The sequence below is a fragment of the Etheostoma cragini genome, chromosome 9 (assembly GCF_013103735.1).
Source record: "Etheostoma cragini isolate CJK2018 chromosome 9, CSU_Ecrag_1.0, whole genome shotgun sequence".
In the NCBI taxonomy this organism is placed as follows: Eukaryota; Metazoa; Chordata; class Actinopteri; order Perciformes; family Percidae; genus Etheostoma; species Etheostoma cragini.
The window spans coordinates 7,660,631-7,679,583 of record NC_048415.1 but is presented as its reverse complement, the minus strand read 5'-3'; the positions used below and the strand labels follow the sequence as shown (position 1 = coordinate 7,679,583).

The 18,953-nt window shown below is 39.8% G+C and overlaps 1 protein-coding gene across 2 annotated transcripts in view; it reads right to left on the bottom strand.

Moving 5' to 3' along the window:
- The window catches only part of hmcn1 (hemicentin 1), an 80,457-nt gene that overhangs the window by 27,325 nt on the left and 34,179 nt on the right, over positions 1-18,953 (bottom strand). For both annotated transcript variants that reach the window (XM_034882707.1, XM_034882706.1), the window contains exons 14-41: positions 18,753-18,866; positions 18,409-18,567; positions 17,322-17,513; positions 17,138-17,233; positions 15,686-15,813; positions 15,448-15,592; positions 14,300-14,412; positions 12,921-13,080; positions 12,033-12,198; positions 10,878-11,005; positions 10,380-10,631; positions 9,878-9,973; positions 9,474-9,668; positions 9,175-9,305; positions 8,142-8,289; positions 7,500-7,626; positions 7,252-7,406; positions 6,838-7,116; positions 6,061-6,342; positions 4,760-4,868; positions 4,487-4,656; positions 4,126-4,280; positions 3,498-3,621; positions 3,229-3,330; positions 2,484-2,660; positions 2,085-2,236; positions 1,695-1,818; positions 50-225 (exon numbers count right to left, since the gene is read on the bottom strand). In XM_034882707.1, the coding sequence (XP_034738598.1) occupies positions 50-225; positions 1,695-1,818; positions 2,085-2,236; positions 2,484-2,660; positions 3,229-3,330; positions 3,498-3,621; positions 4,126-4,280; positions 4,487-4,656; positions 4,760-4,868; positions 6,061-6,342; positions 6,838-7,116; positions 7,252-7,406; positions 7,500-7,626; positions 8,142-8,289; positions 9,175-9,305; positions 9,474-9,668; positions 9,878-9,973; positions 10,380-10,631; positions 10,878-11,005; positions 12,033-12,198; positions 12,921-13,080; positions 14,300-14,412; positions 15,448-15,592; positions 15,686-15,813; positions 17,138-17,233; positions 17,322-17,513; positions 18,409-18,567; positions 18,753-18,866 (4,355 nt within the window). The remainder of the gene's footprint in view (positions 1-49; positions 226-1,694; positions 1,819-2,084; positions 2,237-2,483; positions 2,661-3,228; positions 3,331-3,497; positions 3,622-4,125; positions 4,281-4,486; positions 4,657-4,759; positions 4,869-6,060; positions 6,343-6,837; positions 7,117-7,251; positions 7,407-7,499; positions 7,627-8,141; positions 8,290-9,174; positions 9,306-9,473; positions 9,669-9,877; positions 9,974-10,379; positions 10,632-10,877; positions 11,006-12,032; positions 12,199-12,920; positions 13,081-14,299; positions 14,413-15,447; positions 15,593-15,685; positions 15,814-17,137; positions 17,234-17,321; positions 17,514-18,408; positions 18,568-18,752; positions 18,867-18,953) is intronic.

The window sequence follows — 18,953 nt, the reverse complement described above, 5'->3', positions numbered from 1 at the left end:
TGTGAAAAAAAGAGGTGAATTGAAGAAGTATTATAATCTCCATCTGTACCTTGAGCAAACTACCATCCACTGAGACAGTCAGACCAGGCTTCCTGAAGAGTAGACGGCCATCTTTGCGCCAGGTGAGCTTAGGTGGAGGGATTGCATCGCTTTGGCAGTGCAGCTCCACTGGACGACCAAGCATCACAGTGGCATTCACCTCCTCACCCTTAATGTTCGGTGGTACTATGGCAGACATGAAGGCAAGTTACTGAAAATGTTTCTCTGACAGATGAAAGAGAATTTTTTATACAAAATGAGACACTTCATGAGATAAGCATGCATACTATTTATTATTTATTAGCACATGTTCTTTTGCATCCATTTAACTTGAAAGTTAGCCTGCTATTCCATTCTAAATGCTGTAAATTCTTCACATTATCTCATTAACAAAAAGACTGATTGCTTCCTGAGATGCACTGGCTCTGTTAAATAAAGCATCTGGTGCTCTTTATGTAATTATTCTATCTTGGGCTATGACAGCATCCTTAAACCAGTTCAACATTGTTTGTGGTATTAACAATCAGAGTAGCTTAATTTCTAAGAAATTCATGAAACCTAATTTCCATGGCAAACATGCACTGAGATACATAATGACTCAAGAGAAATTCCCACAAGAATGTTTTTGTTCCCCTGTGACTAAGTATAATCACAACCAAAGATGGGTGTCGCTGAGACCGGTAAATTAGATTTCCTTCAACATTTATTGGACCCATTTCAGAGACACAGAAAGGCAAACAGTTGGAAGAAGTATTAAGTTTGCGCAAAAACTCAGGAAACATCTGGTGGATTCCACCCCCTGTATGACAATGTCTCTATTCTAATAGCAAACTGGACTTTTTAAATATAACTCTATTTTAGGTGGCAATTATTATCTGGGCTTCTGTTTATCAGTTTTCATTGAGACAGGATCGTCTCCATTTTTTGATGAATCTGGCCTGGTCTAGAAAATGACTGCTGGCCAATTTTCCCTGCAATTTGGTCATTGGGGAAAGAAAGATCAGTTCAGTATTTGGCCAGACACAGGAAGCTGCAAAAGAGTGGTAGCAATTACCTCAACAAATCTGCCTTTTATTTCTTTGGACAAGTTCTTTTTGAGCTTTTTGAGGAAACAAACATCATGTGGATGTTTGTATTCTGCATGCTTATGTTCAAACAGACATGTAGGGACAGACACACGCAAGCACAGGCTTTATATGTAAACTACTACTCTTATTACCTCAGTGACATTCTCTTTGATCAGACTAGTATAACAACTGATCTGCCATCAAGCTAAGCTCTGTGTAGGGAACTGACAAGGTTTATTGGAGTGCTAAACTTAGTCATATCATACTCCCTCTCTGTGCACATGTTTAGCCTGAGGACTTTTTCAAATAATGTTTAAATGTTTAAGTATGTTAAATCAGGTTTTGTGTTGCATCTGGTGCTCTGTAAAAACCCATATTACAATCAACCATAAGCATTACTCAGTGAAACAAGACACAAAGAACAAGGAACAAGGAAAAGTGCCTGTTTTACAACAACTTTAATATGAGCAAAGTGAGCAAAGTGAACAAAAGGAAAAAACCCACCACTAAAAGTCAAAATCGACAGAATTGTTGAATCCATGTAAAATCATTAATGTAACAACTCCTAACACATTTTGATTTACTCACCATAAACTCTCAGGTCGTACTCTCTATGTTGTTCTCCTCCGGCGTTGACAGCCACACAGGTGTACCTGCCTGAATCACTAACCAGTGCACTGTTCAGAGACAGCACTCTGCCACCAGACAACACCTGAGCCAGGGGAGCAGGTCAGAGACCAGATCATAGCACACAGCACACACACAAATACACACAAATATAATCATCCAAAAATCGACAGACTAATACCACGTCTCTCTGACATGTTTAATTAAACATTTGGTTTATAATGTGTGTTTAAATTTAGTGTGTTTAAATTAATTCTCATCCTTATTTGATTGGAGATTATGCCACATTTTTGCCTCATCATAAAAAACGACATAATGATAGTGATTCAAGTTTCAAAAATATGTATACACCTGTATGCCATGTGATACACTTGCCACAGGGCTGCCATCTTTGAGCCATGTAAGGCTGGGCGGAGGAACACCGGTGGCCTCACATTCCAGCCTGGCAGCCTCGTTCACCACAACTGTTACTGTACCACCTCGGCTGGAGATGATTGGAGGCACTGCAAGAAGGGGAAAGGATTGCATAAATGCATGACATATAGTCAAATACAGAAAAATTCTACATTACTGCTGGAGTTTTAAGAGGTTGGACACGGTGGATAACCACCCTTGGATAAATTATATCCTAACCCTGTCACTAACTTATCTCTTAATTATAGAGAAACATTATTATAATGTCCACTTATCTGATTTCATATTACATCAGCAAATCTCAGTTTATTGCATGTCATATAAAAAGACACTCACCGTACACCTGCAGGCTGTGGGATTGCTCAGCAACTCCAGCCAGGTTGACCGCTACGCATCTGTATATCCCTGCATCAGACAGTTGAGCTCGTTCAATCTCCAGCACCTGTCCACGCTTCAGCATGGTCACCCCAGTGGCACTTGTCAGCGGCCGGCCATCTTTGTACCAAGTGATAGCTGAAACACAAAGGGTAACAAAAATGCATTACATAAAACAAAAAACAACATTAGAAAGAAAGATAAATACAAAATTGGACATTGTGAATTAGAATTAAATAGAATAGAATAGAATTCACTATTTGACTACTTTGATGTGAAATTTGTGTGTCCGCAGTAATGGGCATAAAATAAATTTATATTTATACTATATATATTTATACATATGTATTTTTTTGTGTTTTTTGTTAAATAAGCAACCAAGCAAAGTAGCTGACAAACCAGGGCTCTATATTTTTGCTTAGGACAAAGAAGCTTACATTGAAACAGATTTCTAAAAAAGTATTTTCACATGTAACATGGTTTCACAGATATCAGATTGTTGGACGCGACACATGCTGTAAAATGCAGAAACATCCCAAGAAAAGAGTGTCCAATTACATTGGAATGTGACTTCTTATCTGTACTGAATTTGCACACTGGAAAGAAAGTGGGAAGTGAAGCTGCCTGTAAGAAATCATCTGAGATCAATTTCCAGCGTGAGAGTGAGCACAGCAGGGCGAAGGAAGAAGTTTGTGAGACGTCTTACCAGGTAATGGGCGGCCTGTGGCCTTGCACTCGAGCTCAGTGGGAAAGCCGGACAGGATGGTCTGGTTGATGATCTCTTCAGAGTTTGGGATACTGGGAGGTTCTGAGGGACATACACAAGAACAATAATTTATTAGATGATATTTTTCTGCCTCCACCCAGTCTCTCGACACAGAAAGCATAAAAGTATATCTGACAAAAAAAACAGGAGGTGAGTGAGACAACAGACAGAAACATGCAGAGATAGTGCTGTGTTTATCTATAAGTTACCATGGACACTGAGCTGTATGTGGTGTTGAGCTTCACCAGCTGCATTGGTGGCCAGGCAGGTGTATTTCCCAGAATCATCTAGTCTTGACTCTATGACTTTTAACATTCTGCCTGCCAACTCCAGCTGTGAAAGATACATGCACAAACAAACATATGGCATATAGAATTCAGAGTAGAAACTTCTTCATATTTTAAAACGTGATCAGAAAAGTATATTCTACATGTTGGAAGAATTTGATGCCAATCAGCCAATACAGATGTGACTTCAGTGCTTGGAAGTCAATTAGTCCATTAATCCTATGGTTTATTTCTGTGTTTTAAGCATAACCCTATATAAACATACTATATTAAGAAAAAACATCACAGGCAAAAGTCAAAACATCAACTGTAGTTGTAAGCTGGAAAAAATAACAGTGCCTAATTTCTTTCTTTGTGCTGCATTGCAGCAATTCAAATTACAAACCTGAAACAAAACAGTTCTTTTTTAATTCAGCAACAGTTTTTGAACGAATTACAGTGTCCGGGGCATTTGAGCAGCATCATTCTGTATTGGGGTTTCCCTGTGCCTATTCCAGTGGTATGTAGTTAAAATTTAACAAATTAATAATCAGTCAATCAGGATACCAACCTTAAGGTGCCCCTGTGTTGTGTCGACAGGTCGACCATCTTTAAGCCAGGTGATGCTGGGAGGAGGGATGCCGCTGGAGATGCACTCCAAACTAATGGGTTTGTGGAGAACCACTGAACGTTCAGCAGACCCGGTGGTACGAATGGATGGAGGAACTGGGGAGATGAAGAGGATAGTTATTCTCTTAAAAACACTTTGCAGCAAATTTGGAAAAAAAGGCAGAGGGTATTATTTACCCAAAGTGGGAGCGTTCCTGTGGCTTGCATTCAACGCAAAAATTACATTCATTTCAATTATTGTGCCTGTCAGAAAACTATACATTATAGTGCAAAACATATGACAAAGCATTTTAATATTTTACCATGGACAACCACATTGAAGTCTTTCTCGTGGTCTCCTGCTTCATTAGTGGCTACACACTGGAAACGTGCCGTGTCAGAGACCTGAGGGCGGGAAACAATCAGCCGTCGACCGCTGGCTGCTACCCTCAACCCCTCACCCTGTCTGACTGGTTTTCCATCTTTATACCACCTGGAAAATAATCATTTTAAAGTGAATATTTGTGTACATATGCATGTGTATTTAATGTATGTGTAGTTAGGTTTATCTGTATGCATGAGATGGAGATCCTTACGTAATGACAGGTGCAGGTGTTCCAGTGGCGTGACACTCCAGCTCCAAAGGGCTGTTGATGATCACCGTGCTGTCTGTCACGTCATCAGCTCCATCAATGAAAGGAGGAACTAGGATTTTAAAAAAAAGGTCTGTGATGTTCTTATATTTGACATTATCAATTGGAAAATGAACCAAATTTATTCCACTTTTATTAGTATTCCTCTATTTCTGCTGCTGATAGTAACAGTAACCAAAAAACATCAGTAATAATGGTATGCCTGGGTCTCTTGCTCTGAAAAGAGACCCAGGCATATCATACCAGGCAATCTTTTGGTTACCGGGAAATGGCAGATGTCTATTTTCCATGTAAAATGCACACATGGTGCAAACAGCAACAGCCTTAGCACAAAAGAACAGTTTCAGCTCAGGTTGGTTTCATGTGAGTTGCTGTGGCTAAGTGGTTAACGTGTTGGACTAGAAATCCATTGGGGTCTCCCTGTGCCAGTTCAAATCCTGCTGAAAACAGCACTATATCTTTCTAGCTGGCACAAACTGTTAAAGAATAAACTGAAGATGACAAGTTGTTGGAGTGATAAGGTAAACATGGGAGAGGGTACTTCCTAAATTGTGACAACTCCATCCGTCTAATACCAAGAAGAAAGCACTGCGTTTCCCTCTGGCATTTACTGATTGCGAAAAGGTTAATGGTTGAAAAACACATTTGCAATTAAAGTTTTTACTTAAATGATTGATCCAAAATAGAGCCATACTGAGAGTGTTTTCTGCATAGTTTCTGATTAATGATGACAACTCCAGCCACATGGCTAAACATATTTCAGTATGTGTTAGGTAACCTGGACCAACATAAGTACTCAACAGATATCCTGGCTCCAAGCAGCTATATAATTTTTGTACCTGGTTGGCCAGTTCAGGTAACAACCTTCTCGGATGTCTTTTTACCTGACATATGCTAAATCAAATGTTTGGCCTTTATTTATTTCTTCAACTGCTGTTCACATGATATGCATAGAGACAAATCCTTCTTTTTTCACTATCAATTTGAGTCAAAAACTAGAATTGAAGTACAACAAAGAAATTATGAAAAGAACAGCAAGGCCACAACATGCATACACAAAAGCAAGCTATCATCCTTGAAAAGTTATATTTTGTAAACATTGAAAATGTTGAATATAAAGACAGCCCACTTGTTGACATCATGTCTTGTTACTTTGGGTCTGCCAGACGGTGACAATGTAATAATTAAAACAATGAAGCATGAGTGTGTGTATGTTCTGTGCATATCATTGTGTGTCTCTATACCTAAAACTCTGACGTCGTATTTGACCTCCTTCTCTCCAGCAATGCTCGTAGCCACGCAGACATAACGTCCGGAGTCTGACACCGTGGCTGAGAATATTTCTATTTTACTCCCCTGTTCGAGAAGACGGACACTTTCACCATCACGCACAGGAACTCCATCTTTGAGCCAGGTGAGGGAGGGGGGAGGGTGTCCCCCAGCCTCACACTCCAGAATCAGAGACTTACTGAGGATCACTTTCCTCTCAGTTGGCCCATCATCACCCCCTGCAATGGTAGGAGGCACTGGGGGGATGCATTAAAAAGGGAGAGTTAAAGCTTTAAAGACTTTTCTGCTTGATTGATATCTTTTTTACATTTCACACACAAGGCGTTCATCAGCCAAAAACATGTAAAATTTCTTTATGCATCAAGTACTCCACTCTGTATCCATTTTAATGCTCTTCAAGGATTTTATTTTTAAAATAAATTGTTTGCTGACTATCCACAGCTGTTTGAAATTATTCCTGTCTGATGCAAAAGTCTTCATGCTGTGTGAGTGAAAACCAAATGCCTTAAAGCTCTGATTAATACAATAATAAGATTCAGATCTCCAAACATATAAGAAGGATTGCAAATGCAGAGACAATGGAAACTTAAGTTCCATAAGTTCCTCTGTTCAAAAACCTGATTTAATGTGAAAATGTGCTCTGAATTTCTAAAAGCTTTTGTTTCAAGCTAAAATACAGAACGGTAAAAAAAAGCTAAATGTGTATTTCTGATTAGATGTCAGATTCTTACGGTAGACGTCCAGTTCATAGCTCTTCTCAGCGCTCCCGGCCACACTGGTCACCTTGCAGGCATACTGGCCGGCATCGGAAGCCTGCGCCCGAGGGATCTTCAGGTAGTGGCCTCGCTCGACGTACTGAACTTGCCGGTTGGACAGGATGGCCTCTCCATTTCGGTACCAAGTGATGCTAGGAAGGGGCACTCCGCGTGCCTCACACTCCAGTGTTACCACTGTGTCGAGCAGGGCTGTGACCTCTGTGGTTATGTTACCACCTTTGATGGAGGGGGGCACTGAAACAATGGCCCACAAATTATGAATCTGACTTCCATAATTAAGCTATTTTTAGTCACGTTAGTTTACCGTGTAAAGAGTAAGCTTTGTACTTGGTGCCTGATTGGCTAGGATCTGTCAAAATCCACACTCACCATATACACTGAGGTTGAAGTCCTTGGACTGTTTGCCAGCTGTATTCATTACATTACACTGGTAGCGTGCCTTGTCCCCAAGACGGACACTTTTTATCCTCAAAACCTGACCCCTGTGGGTGACCTCTATGTTGGGATCACCAAGAAACACCAGCCTAAAAACAGAAGTTTAACTCAGTTTTTTTAAATTAGTTTGATTATTTTTACCCTAATAGTAAATACTCTAAATAATATTGGAAGGCACTTACTTCCTGTCCTTGTACCACTGGATTGTGGGAAAGGGCACTCCTTGCACCTTGCACTCCAGACTTATCTCCTGTTTGACAATGGCTGAAACATCTCGAGAAGAGCCTGACTCTACAATGGTTGGTGGAACTGGGAAACAAAGAAACAGTGTATATTAGCTGACTCTTCTAGAAACTGATTAAATGAGAAAGCCCAAGAAGTTTAGAGTCTTTTCCATGTGGCTGTGTTTATGTATTAAAATGTTTTAAAGGGTTTTCCACTGATGTGGAATTAATTTCAAGATCTGTATGTCCTTTCTTTAGAGTTTCCATAAACAAGTAGTTCTCGAAGTGGGATCCTGGGCCCCCTAGGGGTCCGTGGCACTCTGCTAAGGGGTCCATAATTATATTTTTATTTAAATTTAGTTAAATTATTGTTGTTTTTTATTTTTGCAAAAGGCTACATGGTTCAGCAAATACCATTGCAATTTTTAAATCTATAGAAATTTAAAAAAATAGGCTACATCAAATCATTCCAAGGGACATACAGTACATGAGGGAGTCCGCTGTATGTTCTCTATCTCTATCTTCTTGGGAGTTCTTGGCTGCACAAAAAAGAAAGAACCTCTACCATTGACAACTACTGTACTCACTGCACTTACTCACCCAGTATATCCAGAAAGAAGTCTTTTTCTGTGCTGCCAGCGATGTTGATGGCTTTACAGCTGTATCTGCCTGCGTCTGCTGTGGCTGCCTTCAATAGTCTCAGTGTTTTTCCCATGTCAAGAATCTGGATGCTGTTACTAGAAACTACCTGTCGATCAACATAAGTAAATTAAATCAAACACAAAAGCAAAAACAGCATAAGTTACAGACAAATACTGTCTGACAGTAATTATGGGGCGTATTGTAAGACATCACGATAAAAGGATCTAAAGTCTAAGCCAAAGATCTATTCAGCTGAGAATTATAATTTACATGAATAGTTTCAAATTGTTGCTTAGAGTAAAAAACATTCAGAGAGCAGAGAAACCGTCGTTCTTTGGTCATTAGTAGCAGATTAAAGTAAGTGCTCTGAATTTCCTATCTGTCCCTTGCTGAAATAACTTGTACGGCAGCCAAGGGAACAAAAAGCAGTCAACTAACTGGGATATTACAGCAAAGTGTGTGCTAACTTTCTGTTCTCACATCAATCATAATTATTCTGTCATTATAGCTTTGACTGTTGCAGCCACCATGGCTGGTCTGTCTTGTATTTTTTCACACACTCATTCACTCACTCACACACACACACACACACACACACACACACACACACACACACACACACACACACACACAGAGGATCCATGTGGTTTCAGGTCTGTTCTCTCTTGGACAGTGTACCCTGTGATCAGAGCTTATTCAGACTTTATGAGCACTTAGTAAATGAAAGGAAAATTCATTATAATTTCTCATTACTTTTGTGCTCGTAAGGTTTTGTGATCCAATCCACATAGATGACTTACTAGACCACAGTTTAAGTATAGGTTATGAAAATTATAAGGCAGCATGTTACACTCTGACTGTGTATTTGATGTGTGTATTCACATTTAAAATGAACATTTATACAAAAACTGGATCTTAAGAGTTGTAAATGTAAATTAATTTTTTTGTATAAAATACAGTTTGACATCTTATTCAATAGGATTTCACCTACAGGAGCCCCATCCTTATACCAAGTGATGACAGGGGTTGGACTTCCTATGACATCACACAGCAAGCTGGTGGACTGGCTCAGGACCAACGACACGTTGCCCGGCGTTTCGCTGTCTCGGAACACTGGGGGCACTGTGAAGTTTCCAAGGTGATAACCAAGCTTTATTTATGCATTAGTTTCCACGGAATAAAATGTATGCAAAATATAAGATAGAATGTAATGTTTCAGTCATGTGTCAGCAAATGCCTTGTAAACTTATTCCAAAGTCACAGGTCAGAACCAGAGAACAGGTCAATCACCATTAACTTTGAGCTGGTACTTTCTTTCAGTGGAACCAGCATCATTGACAGCAGCACAGGCATACTCTCCGTTGTCCAGTGGTGATACAGAGGCCAGAATGAGCAGTGTACCATCCTCCAAGATGGACACACCAGGCTCGTTGCCCGTCAGTTCCTGGCCATTACGCGACCACCGAATCACTGGCTTGGGAAGACCTAAAAGAAAGAAGGATGTTAATGAAACCCAAGCCGTTGCAATTAGAAAATGATGTGTGATACTTGACATGGTCATCGTTATTAGTGAAAGTCTGGTACATACTTTTAGCAGAACATAACTTATTATAGGAGTATGAGTATTTTTTTTTTTTGTGCACAGGGAAACATATTATCATTATATCTGTGTCTAGTTGGACATTTTCCATTACCTTTGGCAGGGCAGGGGAATGCAATTCGCTGGTTTGCAACTCTCTCTTGCAGGGGACTATTGAAGGGGGGCTCTAATACCTCAACCACAGGGGGCACTGAGAACCCACAAACACATAATCAGTGACAAACAAATTACAACATTACAAAATACAATTTAACTCACTACAAAGCAATAGTTGTCAGCATGCATCTTTGAAACTGAAACTGTATTGAATCAGTTGTCATTCAAACAAAGAATTACAAACTGAACTAAACATGCGGTACATGTGTTCAATGTTTTGTTCAGGAGATGATCCATGCCTGATCCATACAATAATTGTTTCTAATCATTTAAAATTAGAGTTGCTTCATTAATACCAATTCTTTTCCAAAAACCAAAGACACGTGACAGTCCAACAAAAATCCAACTTAAAGTGACAAATAAAACTCTGAAAACATTTCAACACACTTTAGTATAATGAACACAGTGCAAGTCTGTGGGATCAAGACCTTGAAACCAACCTTGCACAAGAAGGCGAACTTGGGCCTCGTCTCTGCCTGCAGTGTTTGTGGCTGTGCAGGTGTAGGTTCCTTCATCAGCCAGCCCCACATTTCTCAATGCCAGGCTACCATCAGGGGATACTAGGTACTTCTTACCATCCTTTGTCCAGGTGACAGAGGGCTGAGGGACCCCTCTCACCACACAAAGCAGCTCCACAGGGTGACCCACCCGTACCTTCATTACCCTGGGACCAGCCTGAATACTCGGGGGCACTGCAGGACAGAAGATGTAATAAGCTTTAGTAACATCATCTGGACAGTTAGATGAAAATCAAACTTTTTATGAATTCACTCAGCAACTTTGATCCAAATGATTGCACGTTTTACTATGTAATCTTTTGATAGTACTACAACATTTTCATTTACATTTACCTTTATGCATAGTAGAAAAACTGTAATTGTTACATTACCACTGATAATATCAGTATTTAATCTTTTTAGTATTTATGATATACTTACCCAAAATATTCAGCTCAATGGATTGTGTTAAGTTGCCAGCAATATTCAAGGCAACACACACGTAAAGCCCACTGTCTGAAACTCTGGTTTCCAAAATCTTCATAGAGCCTGAGGGAAGCTGAGTGTGCCTGGGATGAACACATACACAAAAAAAACGGTAAAGTGAAAGTCTAAGTAAAAATCTGTCTTCCATAGCATCCAAGTACAAAACAAGCACACACACTCACTGATTGTTTTTCCACTTAATGGCTTATTCAGTAATTACTGTAAACAGATACTCCAGTAATTCTTACTAATCCACCATCAACCACAATTACAGCTGCCGTGGCAGGCACAGAGTAGGTACAAAAGATCACAGAGAAGAGTATGATTACTCAGTCATCTTATAAAACTACAAACTATATCCTGAGGCTACAGTTCAAAGAGAGAGCACAGCAATGTAGACAGCCTTGAGGTTCTCTTAAAACTACAATTCTAACTTTGAGGTTACAACCATGATAATATGATTTTATCAAATGTTTATTAATAGTTAATAGACAATATTATTCATGTATTTTACAGTGTTCATTGTACGTTCATTTTCAGGTTTATAATTTTATTTAGAGGTTTTATCAGAATAGGTTTACATGGTTTCATTTTTTTTAAACACCATAATTTTGTTGTACTGCACATTGCTGCAGCTCCTCTTTTCACCCTGTGTGGTGAGTTTTCTGTTTTAGCTACCGAGTGAGGCATCTCACTTTTGTTCCATCTTTGTTGGGAGTTGCACATGTGTAGTAACTAGGTAAGCACTGCTAGCTGGTCAGAAGCCGAGTATGAGGGCATGCCATGCTAGCAGCGAGGATAGCATTATAATGTCTGTTACAAAGTGAACGTACGTTCATCAAGGAAGTAATGGCTGGACTACAATAGAGTTGTTTGGAGCAGTTTGTGTTTTCTGTTGGAGATGGTAAATCTGTTAAGGGATGGACTTTTTCAGTTTGTTAACCTATTACATGCACAAAAAAGATATATAACACAATAAATGAAAGGGAAAAAGCCAAAAAGCATATTATGAGCACTTAAAGGCAGCAGTGTGTTTGAAAGAATTACTGTAGGGGTGATTTTACTGTAATTGGATCATCAGTGCTGTGTGGGGTTCTGTGTGGGTTTTACCTGGGTGAGAACGGGGAGATGAGCTGCCTTTCCTTGGCCCAGCTTATGGTGGGAGGTGGGACGCTGTGGACCTCACATGGCAAAATGGCATCCACACCCTCAATCACTGACATTCTTTGAGGCTTTGCTGAGCCTCCGGCACCACCAACATTGGATCTAGGACGGACTGGACAAACATATAATGTTTAAATAAAGTAAAGATATGCAAACAAAGAGTTAAATATTGATAAACTTGCCAAAAATGCCAAAACAATCTGTGCCCACCTGCACCAGGAAGCATTCACAAACTGTTTTCCAGCGTTCCAGCCAAAAATGGACAAGAAGGATTTGGGGGTAGGAGTAGTGCACGGAAGCACAGAAGGGAGAGGAGGGGACGGGATAAGAAGGAGGGAGGGGCAAGCTAGTCTTGTTTTGTTTGAAAATACTTTGCACGTGAAGAAGAAGTAACCTCACCCAACATCACTTAGAGCACCTTTAAAAAATGGAAAACAGGATGGCATATACCTGTCCCCTTATTTTCTACAAAGCCACTTTCAACTGCTCCATCACTGCCAACACAAAAGTGATCAGTGTGGTTGAGCACTAAACAGTAGCACAAGCAGAACTGTGAGGAAAGTGGAGCCAATGACTTGCTAAGGACTTGGAACTCATTTTCAAACCTATACACATATGCTATCTAAATGTGACTGTGTATTGTAAATATAAACATTAAAAAACAGTCTTTGAGGACACTGGATCTGCAATTGAACTCAGTGACAAGATCTAACATAGTAATTATACTAATGTCTCAAAATTAGTTTAGTAACAAATTGTTGACGTTAAATGCTATTTATTTCTCCTTTATCTGCGTGTACAGATTTTATCCAGGCTTTAGCTGGTGGGGTTTACCATAGACAGTAAGCTGGACCTTCCTGGAGGCGTAGCCGGCAGCATTGGTAGCCGTGCAGATGAACTCTCCAGTTTCATTTCCAGAGGGAGAGGTGATGAGGAGACTGCCGTCAAAATCTAGGGAGAAGGCTGGACCACCCAAGTACAGCAGCTCCCCACCCTGCAAAACAAATCACAACAGGAAAAGGGCAGGGGCCACAGTTTGTTTCATTAACTCAGCTTTATTAACACTTGACATTGTGTCCAAGAAAAAAAGTTCAGACGGGTGTGTGGTTTGACCTACTTAGCATTCTTAAATTTATGATTTAAGTTAAATTGAATTGCTGTTGAATGAAAAGGCTGTGAATAAAAATGGTAATGGGTAGAAAATCAAATACAACAAAACACAAAGCAAATGTGAAGTCTGTGCATCATGATTCATCTCTGGACTGTCCTTTTTGATCTGATTAACTAATTTGACTTGAATTGACTTGACTAATATTATAGGGAACAGCAAAGGAATCAGAAAGAACAACATCACCAGAGCTGGTGCTAAACGTAGCAGGGTCTAGTTTTATATGTCCCTGTAGCTCTGTTCACTTTAATAGCATCAATTTTACAACTCCTAGAAAACTAGTGTAAAAGAGGGAAAACAGAGAGGAGCTGAGGGCTAATAGTACACACAAACACACAAAAGAACACATGTAAAGACTGTGAGCACACTGTCAAGGCCAGGGGACACAGATTTCATGGAGCAGCACATGAGGAAAATTCATGTACCCTCACACATATTCCTAGCACGTGCCATTGTCTTGCCAGAGCCCCTTAATAGAGTAACTAATTCACTAAAAATATATAGCACTTCTGACTTTTGAGACTAAACAACATAAGGACCTGTATCGTAGTTGAAGCAGAGCATCTGGACTATTTTAAGTTGAGTTTATCTCAGCCACACTACATGAACACAAACAGTCCACATTTCGACTTTAAATGAGCTGCATACCAGCATTAATTTAAAAGGAAACAGTCAAGAGGTGTATCTGTGGATGAGTGGGAGTTTGTGAGTTAAGACATCAGAAAGTGCCTCATGCCTTTTGCTGTCAGTAAAAAGATCATTACTTTGAAATGGCATGACATTGCTGGTAAAGAGCTTTCCTATTGCTGCATGTTGTGGAGTCTCATCTGGTGATATTGGGCCAAAATGTGATGAGACATTTCTTTTCTTGATCACCTCCTGAACGTAATTTTCATGGGGTTTCCCACATCTATCTTGTATTATTTTGCCATTCATGGAGAGAAAAAAAAGGCCTTCAGTGTCAGGAAAAACGCACACCAACGCAATCAGAGTACTGGCTCTTACTTTGGCTTACATTCCTCTGAGAGGTTATGCCAATACATACCTTGGCCCAAGTAATGTTAGGGGTGGGTACTCCACTGGCGCGGCAGGGCAGAGTGATGGGTGTGCCCTCAATTGTGCTGAACACCTGAGGGCCATACTGAATGGTAGGAATTACTGGAAACATAAGAAAACATAAGACGCAGTTAGTCTAATGTGTTATTTTGTGCATACATCCATTCATCAAGTATTTACAAAATCTAGGTCTGGTTCTCTGTATATTCTGTGTGTGTGTTTGGTTGTCTGTGTGTGTCTATTATTTTATTTTTCTCGCTCTCGTTCACTATCTGTCTTGTTTTTGTTGTTTGGCATGATCCCGGGAATCTGCAAAAAAGATTGGCCCCGGGGGGCTTGGAGCATTTTGTTGGAGTTGAAAACTGGAATTTAACTCAACAACAAAATCACACACAGTTTACACAATATGAAATATTGCATGGTGGTCTTCCATCTGCATCTTTGCATGTACATGGCATGATGTTGACTCTATGGGAAGTATTTTTCAAGGGCTATGACAAATGTAACTATACACTGACCTAAAAATGTTCAGGGTGTTGTGTATGTACAGCTGAAAAGGACTGACCTAATTTCATGAGGGAGTCATTTCTTCACGTACAAATCTTATTTAAGTTGGTAGAATCTAGCAATGGCTGACGTTAGTATAAATGGAGAACACATTTTCCCCTCTCACTGTGCTCCAAACTCTGCCATTATCCTCAGCTGTTCCTGGTTGTAATGCAACCTCAAAGATAATCCTATTCATGGGTGAAGAGCTCTCTGTCATGTAAAGAAGACATTTAGAGAAGGGGGCATTTCAATTATAATAAAACATTTACAATAGGCCTTTTTCATAGAAGATGTTTTGACTCGTCATGGCAGAAAAAGAAAAAGCACATGTGATAAATAACATTAACCATTGGTCAGTTCCATTAAGTGTCCCAGTATGCACAATACATTACATTTAATACATTTTCCAAATTTCTACATATACAGTACGTTATTGTTCAGGTGAGTGTGCTGATACAACACACACAATGTGCTCAAAAACTCCACAAGATACCTTAAAGGCTAAACTACTGAGTTTTCTCCATATTAGTTTTTATGCATATGCATTTCTGTTCATAGTTAGTTTGTATGTACAGTTCTGTACATTACCATAGACGTTGACAGTGGTGGTATGGTTGGTGGCCCCAATAACGTTTTCAGCCAAACAGGTGTAGTCACCCGTATCCTCCAGCCGGACTCTCTCAATATGCAGACTGCTGTCCTTTCTCACAGTCACAAACTCGTCTGAGGTCACCTGAACGATTTATAGGTAACATTGGTTCAAATTAAACCATGGCTTTTTTAAATGAAGACATGGAAGACATACATATTCTCTCTGTGTCCTCACCAAGCCGTAGTCATGTAGCCACTGCCTCTCAGGCAGTGGATTCCCAGCCAAAAGCACGCAGGGCAAAGTCACCTGCTGGTCCTCGATCACACTGAGCACAGTTGGACTCATCGCAATGACGGGCGAGACTACAGATGCCATGAAAGGATGACGGGAAAGTATTCAACAAAATGATTAAGTAGATTCATATTAGCAGAGAGCTAAAATCCTGTTAAGCTATTTGATTCGGTTGAGATGTACATTGTAGGTAGCAGCCTTTTCTGTGCATAGAGACCAAACACACACACACAGACACACACAGACACACACACACACACACACACACACACACACACACACAGGTCAACTCTTTTTGTGTGTCTGAAAGCATACATTTAAAAGAAACCAACCAATTACTGTAAACCAGTTCATCCTTAAAAAAAACTCACGTATCCAAGACAGTCATAAAATGCAGAAAATATGAGAAAGATTGGAAACAAAAGGGTGGTTGTATTTATTTTTAGATAAAAATACTAATGATTAAAGATCAAAAACTAAAAAGGAGCACATGTAAGTGTTCATGTGTATGATGAAATGGGAATGGGAAAATCATCAACAACACAGCATACAGTATACATTTTCCACAACTGCTAAAAATATCAACACACCCATTTCTTCCTTGACATATGAATACCTATACATCAATTTAATGGTCACGTTTGTCTTTTTGGTTTGACTGTGTTCACACCACACACATAATGCTGATGTCATCTGTGGAGTCTGTGATAGATAGACAACGGTGTCGTCAAGGGGAATTTGACGACCACCCTGACTGGCCTGGGAACACAACCTTACACACAAACACGCACACGCACACACACAAACACACACACAGTAGGGAAATGGGGGCAGTGGGGCAGTGATATGTGGTTTCTAACCTTTGGCCCACATTTAAGCGCTCAGTGTGTTTCCACTGTGAAGAAAACAGTGTGGTGAAATAGAAACAGGGGTTAACAAGGTCCATGTGTTCAAACACACCCACTGAAATGTGCTAATGAACTCAGAGGTACATGTTAAGACTGAACAGAGACACACACTCACACACATCCAGAAGGACATACAGTACAGACAGACCTATGCACTCAAAGGTACTGTACATTTTTTTAGAAAAATTACTTCACATGAAAGGTAGATGTGCTCTTTGATATGACAACTCAGTAAACTGCAAATTCAGCCAAAAGTAATGTAAGCATGTGTAAGTGTGTAAATGCATGTTGTGCTCCACAGGCCTTTGAACTACAAAAGAATATCAAGGCATACCTATCTGAGCACTTTTTTTGTTCAGCTACCCTTCAGTATTCCTTCGCCTCCCACTAAACTTATGACATTCAAAGCATTATCAAATTCTTCTTAGGGATTCAAAAGTTAATACATTAATCAATAGAAGCAAGACTTCTCAAAGGTTGCACTTACCCAGTCCAGTTACTGTGATTCTGGCCTGGGCCTGGATCCTGCCAAAGTGGTTGTGAGCCTCACAGACATATACTGCCTCATCCTCCACCCACAGGTCTGAGAGGAAAAGGAATATTTATGTAGGCATCAATGTAGAACATTTTCATGTGTAATGTGTATGCACATATTCCACTAAAAAACTAACTGTTAATATGTAGTGCTCCGCCGCTCTGTGTAATAATGCCATGTGTGTGGGGCCTGTTGAAAATTGGAAGTCCATCCTCTCTCCTCCAGGTGATCTGTGGTTCGGGGTGAGCTTGGGCGAGGCACAGCAGGGTCACATTGGAACCAATGTCTGACGCCACATCTGATGGCTCTCGAGTGAACTTGGGCTCGGCTGGAACAAAGTAAAAAGATAAAAAAGTGCCGACAATCCAGGTGAAGAATAGCTTTTTTGTATACAAAAATGGTAATTTGCAATTTGTACAGCTCTTTGAGTAGCCCATATGTTTACTGTACATTTGTCTTTTAATTGTTTTAATCATGTGCTTTTTGTGTGTCCTGTAACTCTTGCAGCAATTTTCCCAGTGTCCAAAACAAATTTCTCCTCAGGGAGACTTATAAAAATACTTTGACTTTGTCCATCGTATAATCTTTGGTTGTTCACTACAAATCTACTTTTCATGGTACTTCGCCGGCGGTGTGTTCCCATTTATATATTTTACACAATTTATTGTGTATGTGATTATTTGTTTCACAATGTATTTTTTTATTCATTTAATATTGAACATTTTAGGGTTTGATATGTGTTGATTTGGCAGAAGTATGATGGGTTGATTTAGCACTGTACTGTGTTATATTTTTCGGTTATTTCTATATTTTACGCATGTGCAAAATTCTAGCTCGCACACGATATTGACACATCCCTGTGTAACTTTGTTAAGGTGTAAACCAGACACGTTCTGTCCTTGGCCTAGGCAATGCCATCATTCACTAACTACACCAAAACAGCTTTTGTTTCATTATAAACAGACATTACACACTAGTGTATACAGTGAGCCATAACACCCATTTCATTGACAGTTTAGGGTTTAAGGGTCTAAGATGCATTCCATGAAACAGCTGCCTTGCAACATAAAAAACAACCAATGCCTCCATTGCTACTACACTCACATTCCCAGCTATGGTAAGGCTACATAAGTAGTAATCTTTCTATTTATTCTGTCCTCATTCTAACGTCATTAAACTGATTAGTGTTGTTAAACGTTAACTAAACTTGGTGCCATTCTTACCTCCTACATCGAGAGAGATCTTTCCTGAAGAACTCCCTGCAGCATTGACTGCTACACAGATGTAATCTCCAGCATCAACATCTTGGGTCTCCTTGATTGTCAATGTACCTCCTAAAGCATCCACGTCCAAGAATGATGATGAATGCAACTGCACATCATCTAGCAATGAGAACAAATGCAACAGTTTAATAGGTAGGCTACGTGATCAAACTATTCAGTCCTTCTGTGAAAATATAGCTCTACACTGAACTTTTAATAATTGTTTATGGTTTTTGTTTGTTTTTGTCCAGAACATGCAAATATTGTTCTTTTGTTGTTATACTTCCTTCCTTCAGAGATGTTACCTTTGTACCACCAGATGTTAGGCTGAGGGACTCCAGATGCAGAGCAGGCCATCACTGTGATTTCTCCAATGCCAATGAGAATATCACTTAAAGCCACTGTAACCACAGGTGATTCTAGGGAAGGACAATTATGGAACACCAGTAAGAAAACCAGTATGACAAGGCAAGGCAAGGCAGCTTTATTTGTATAGCACATTTCAG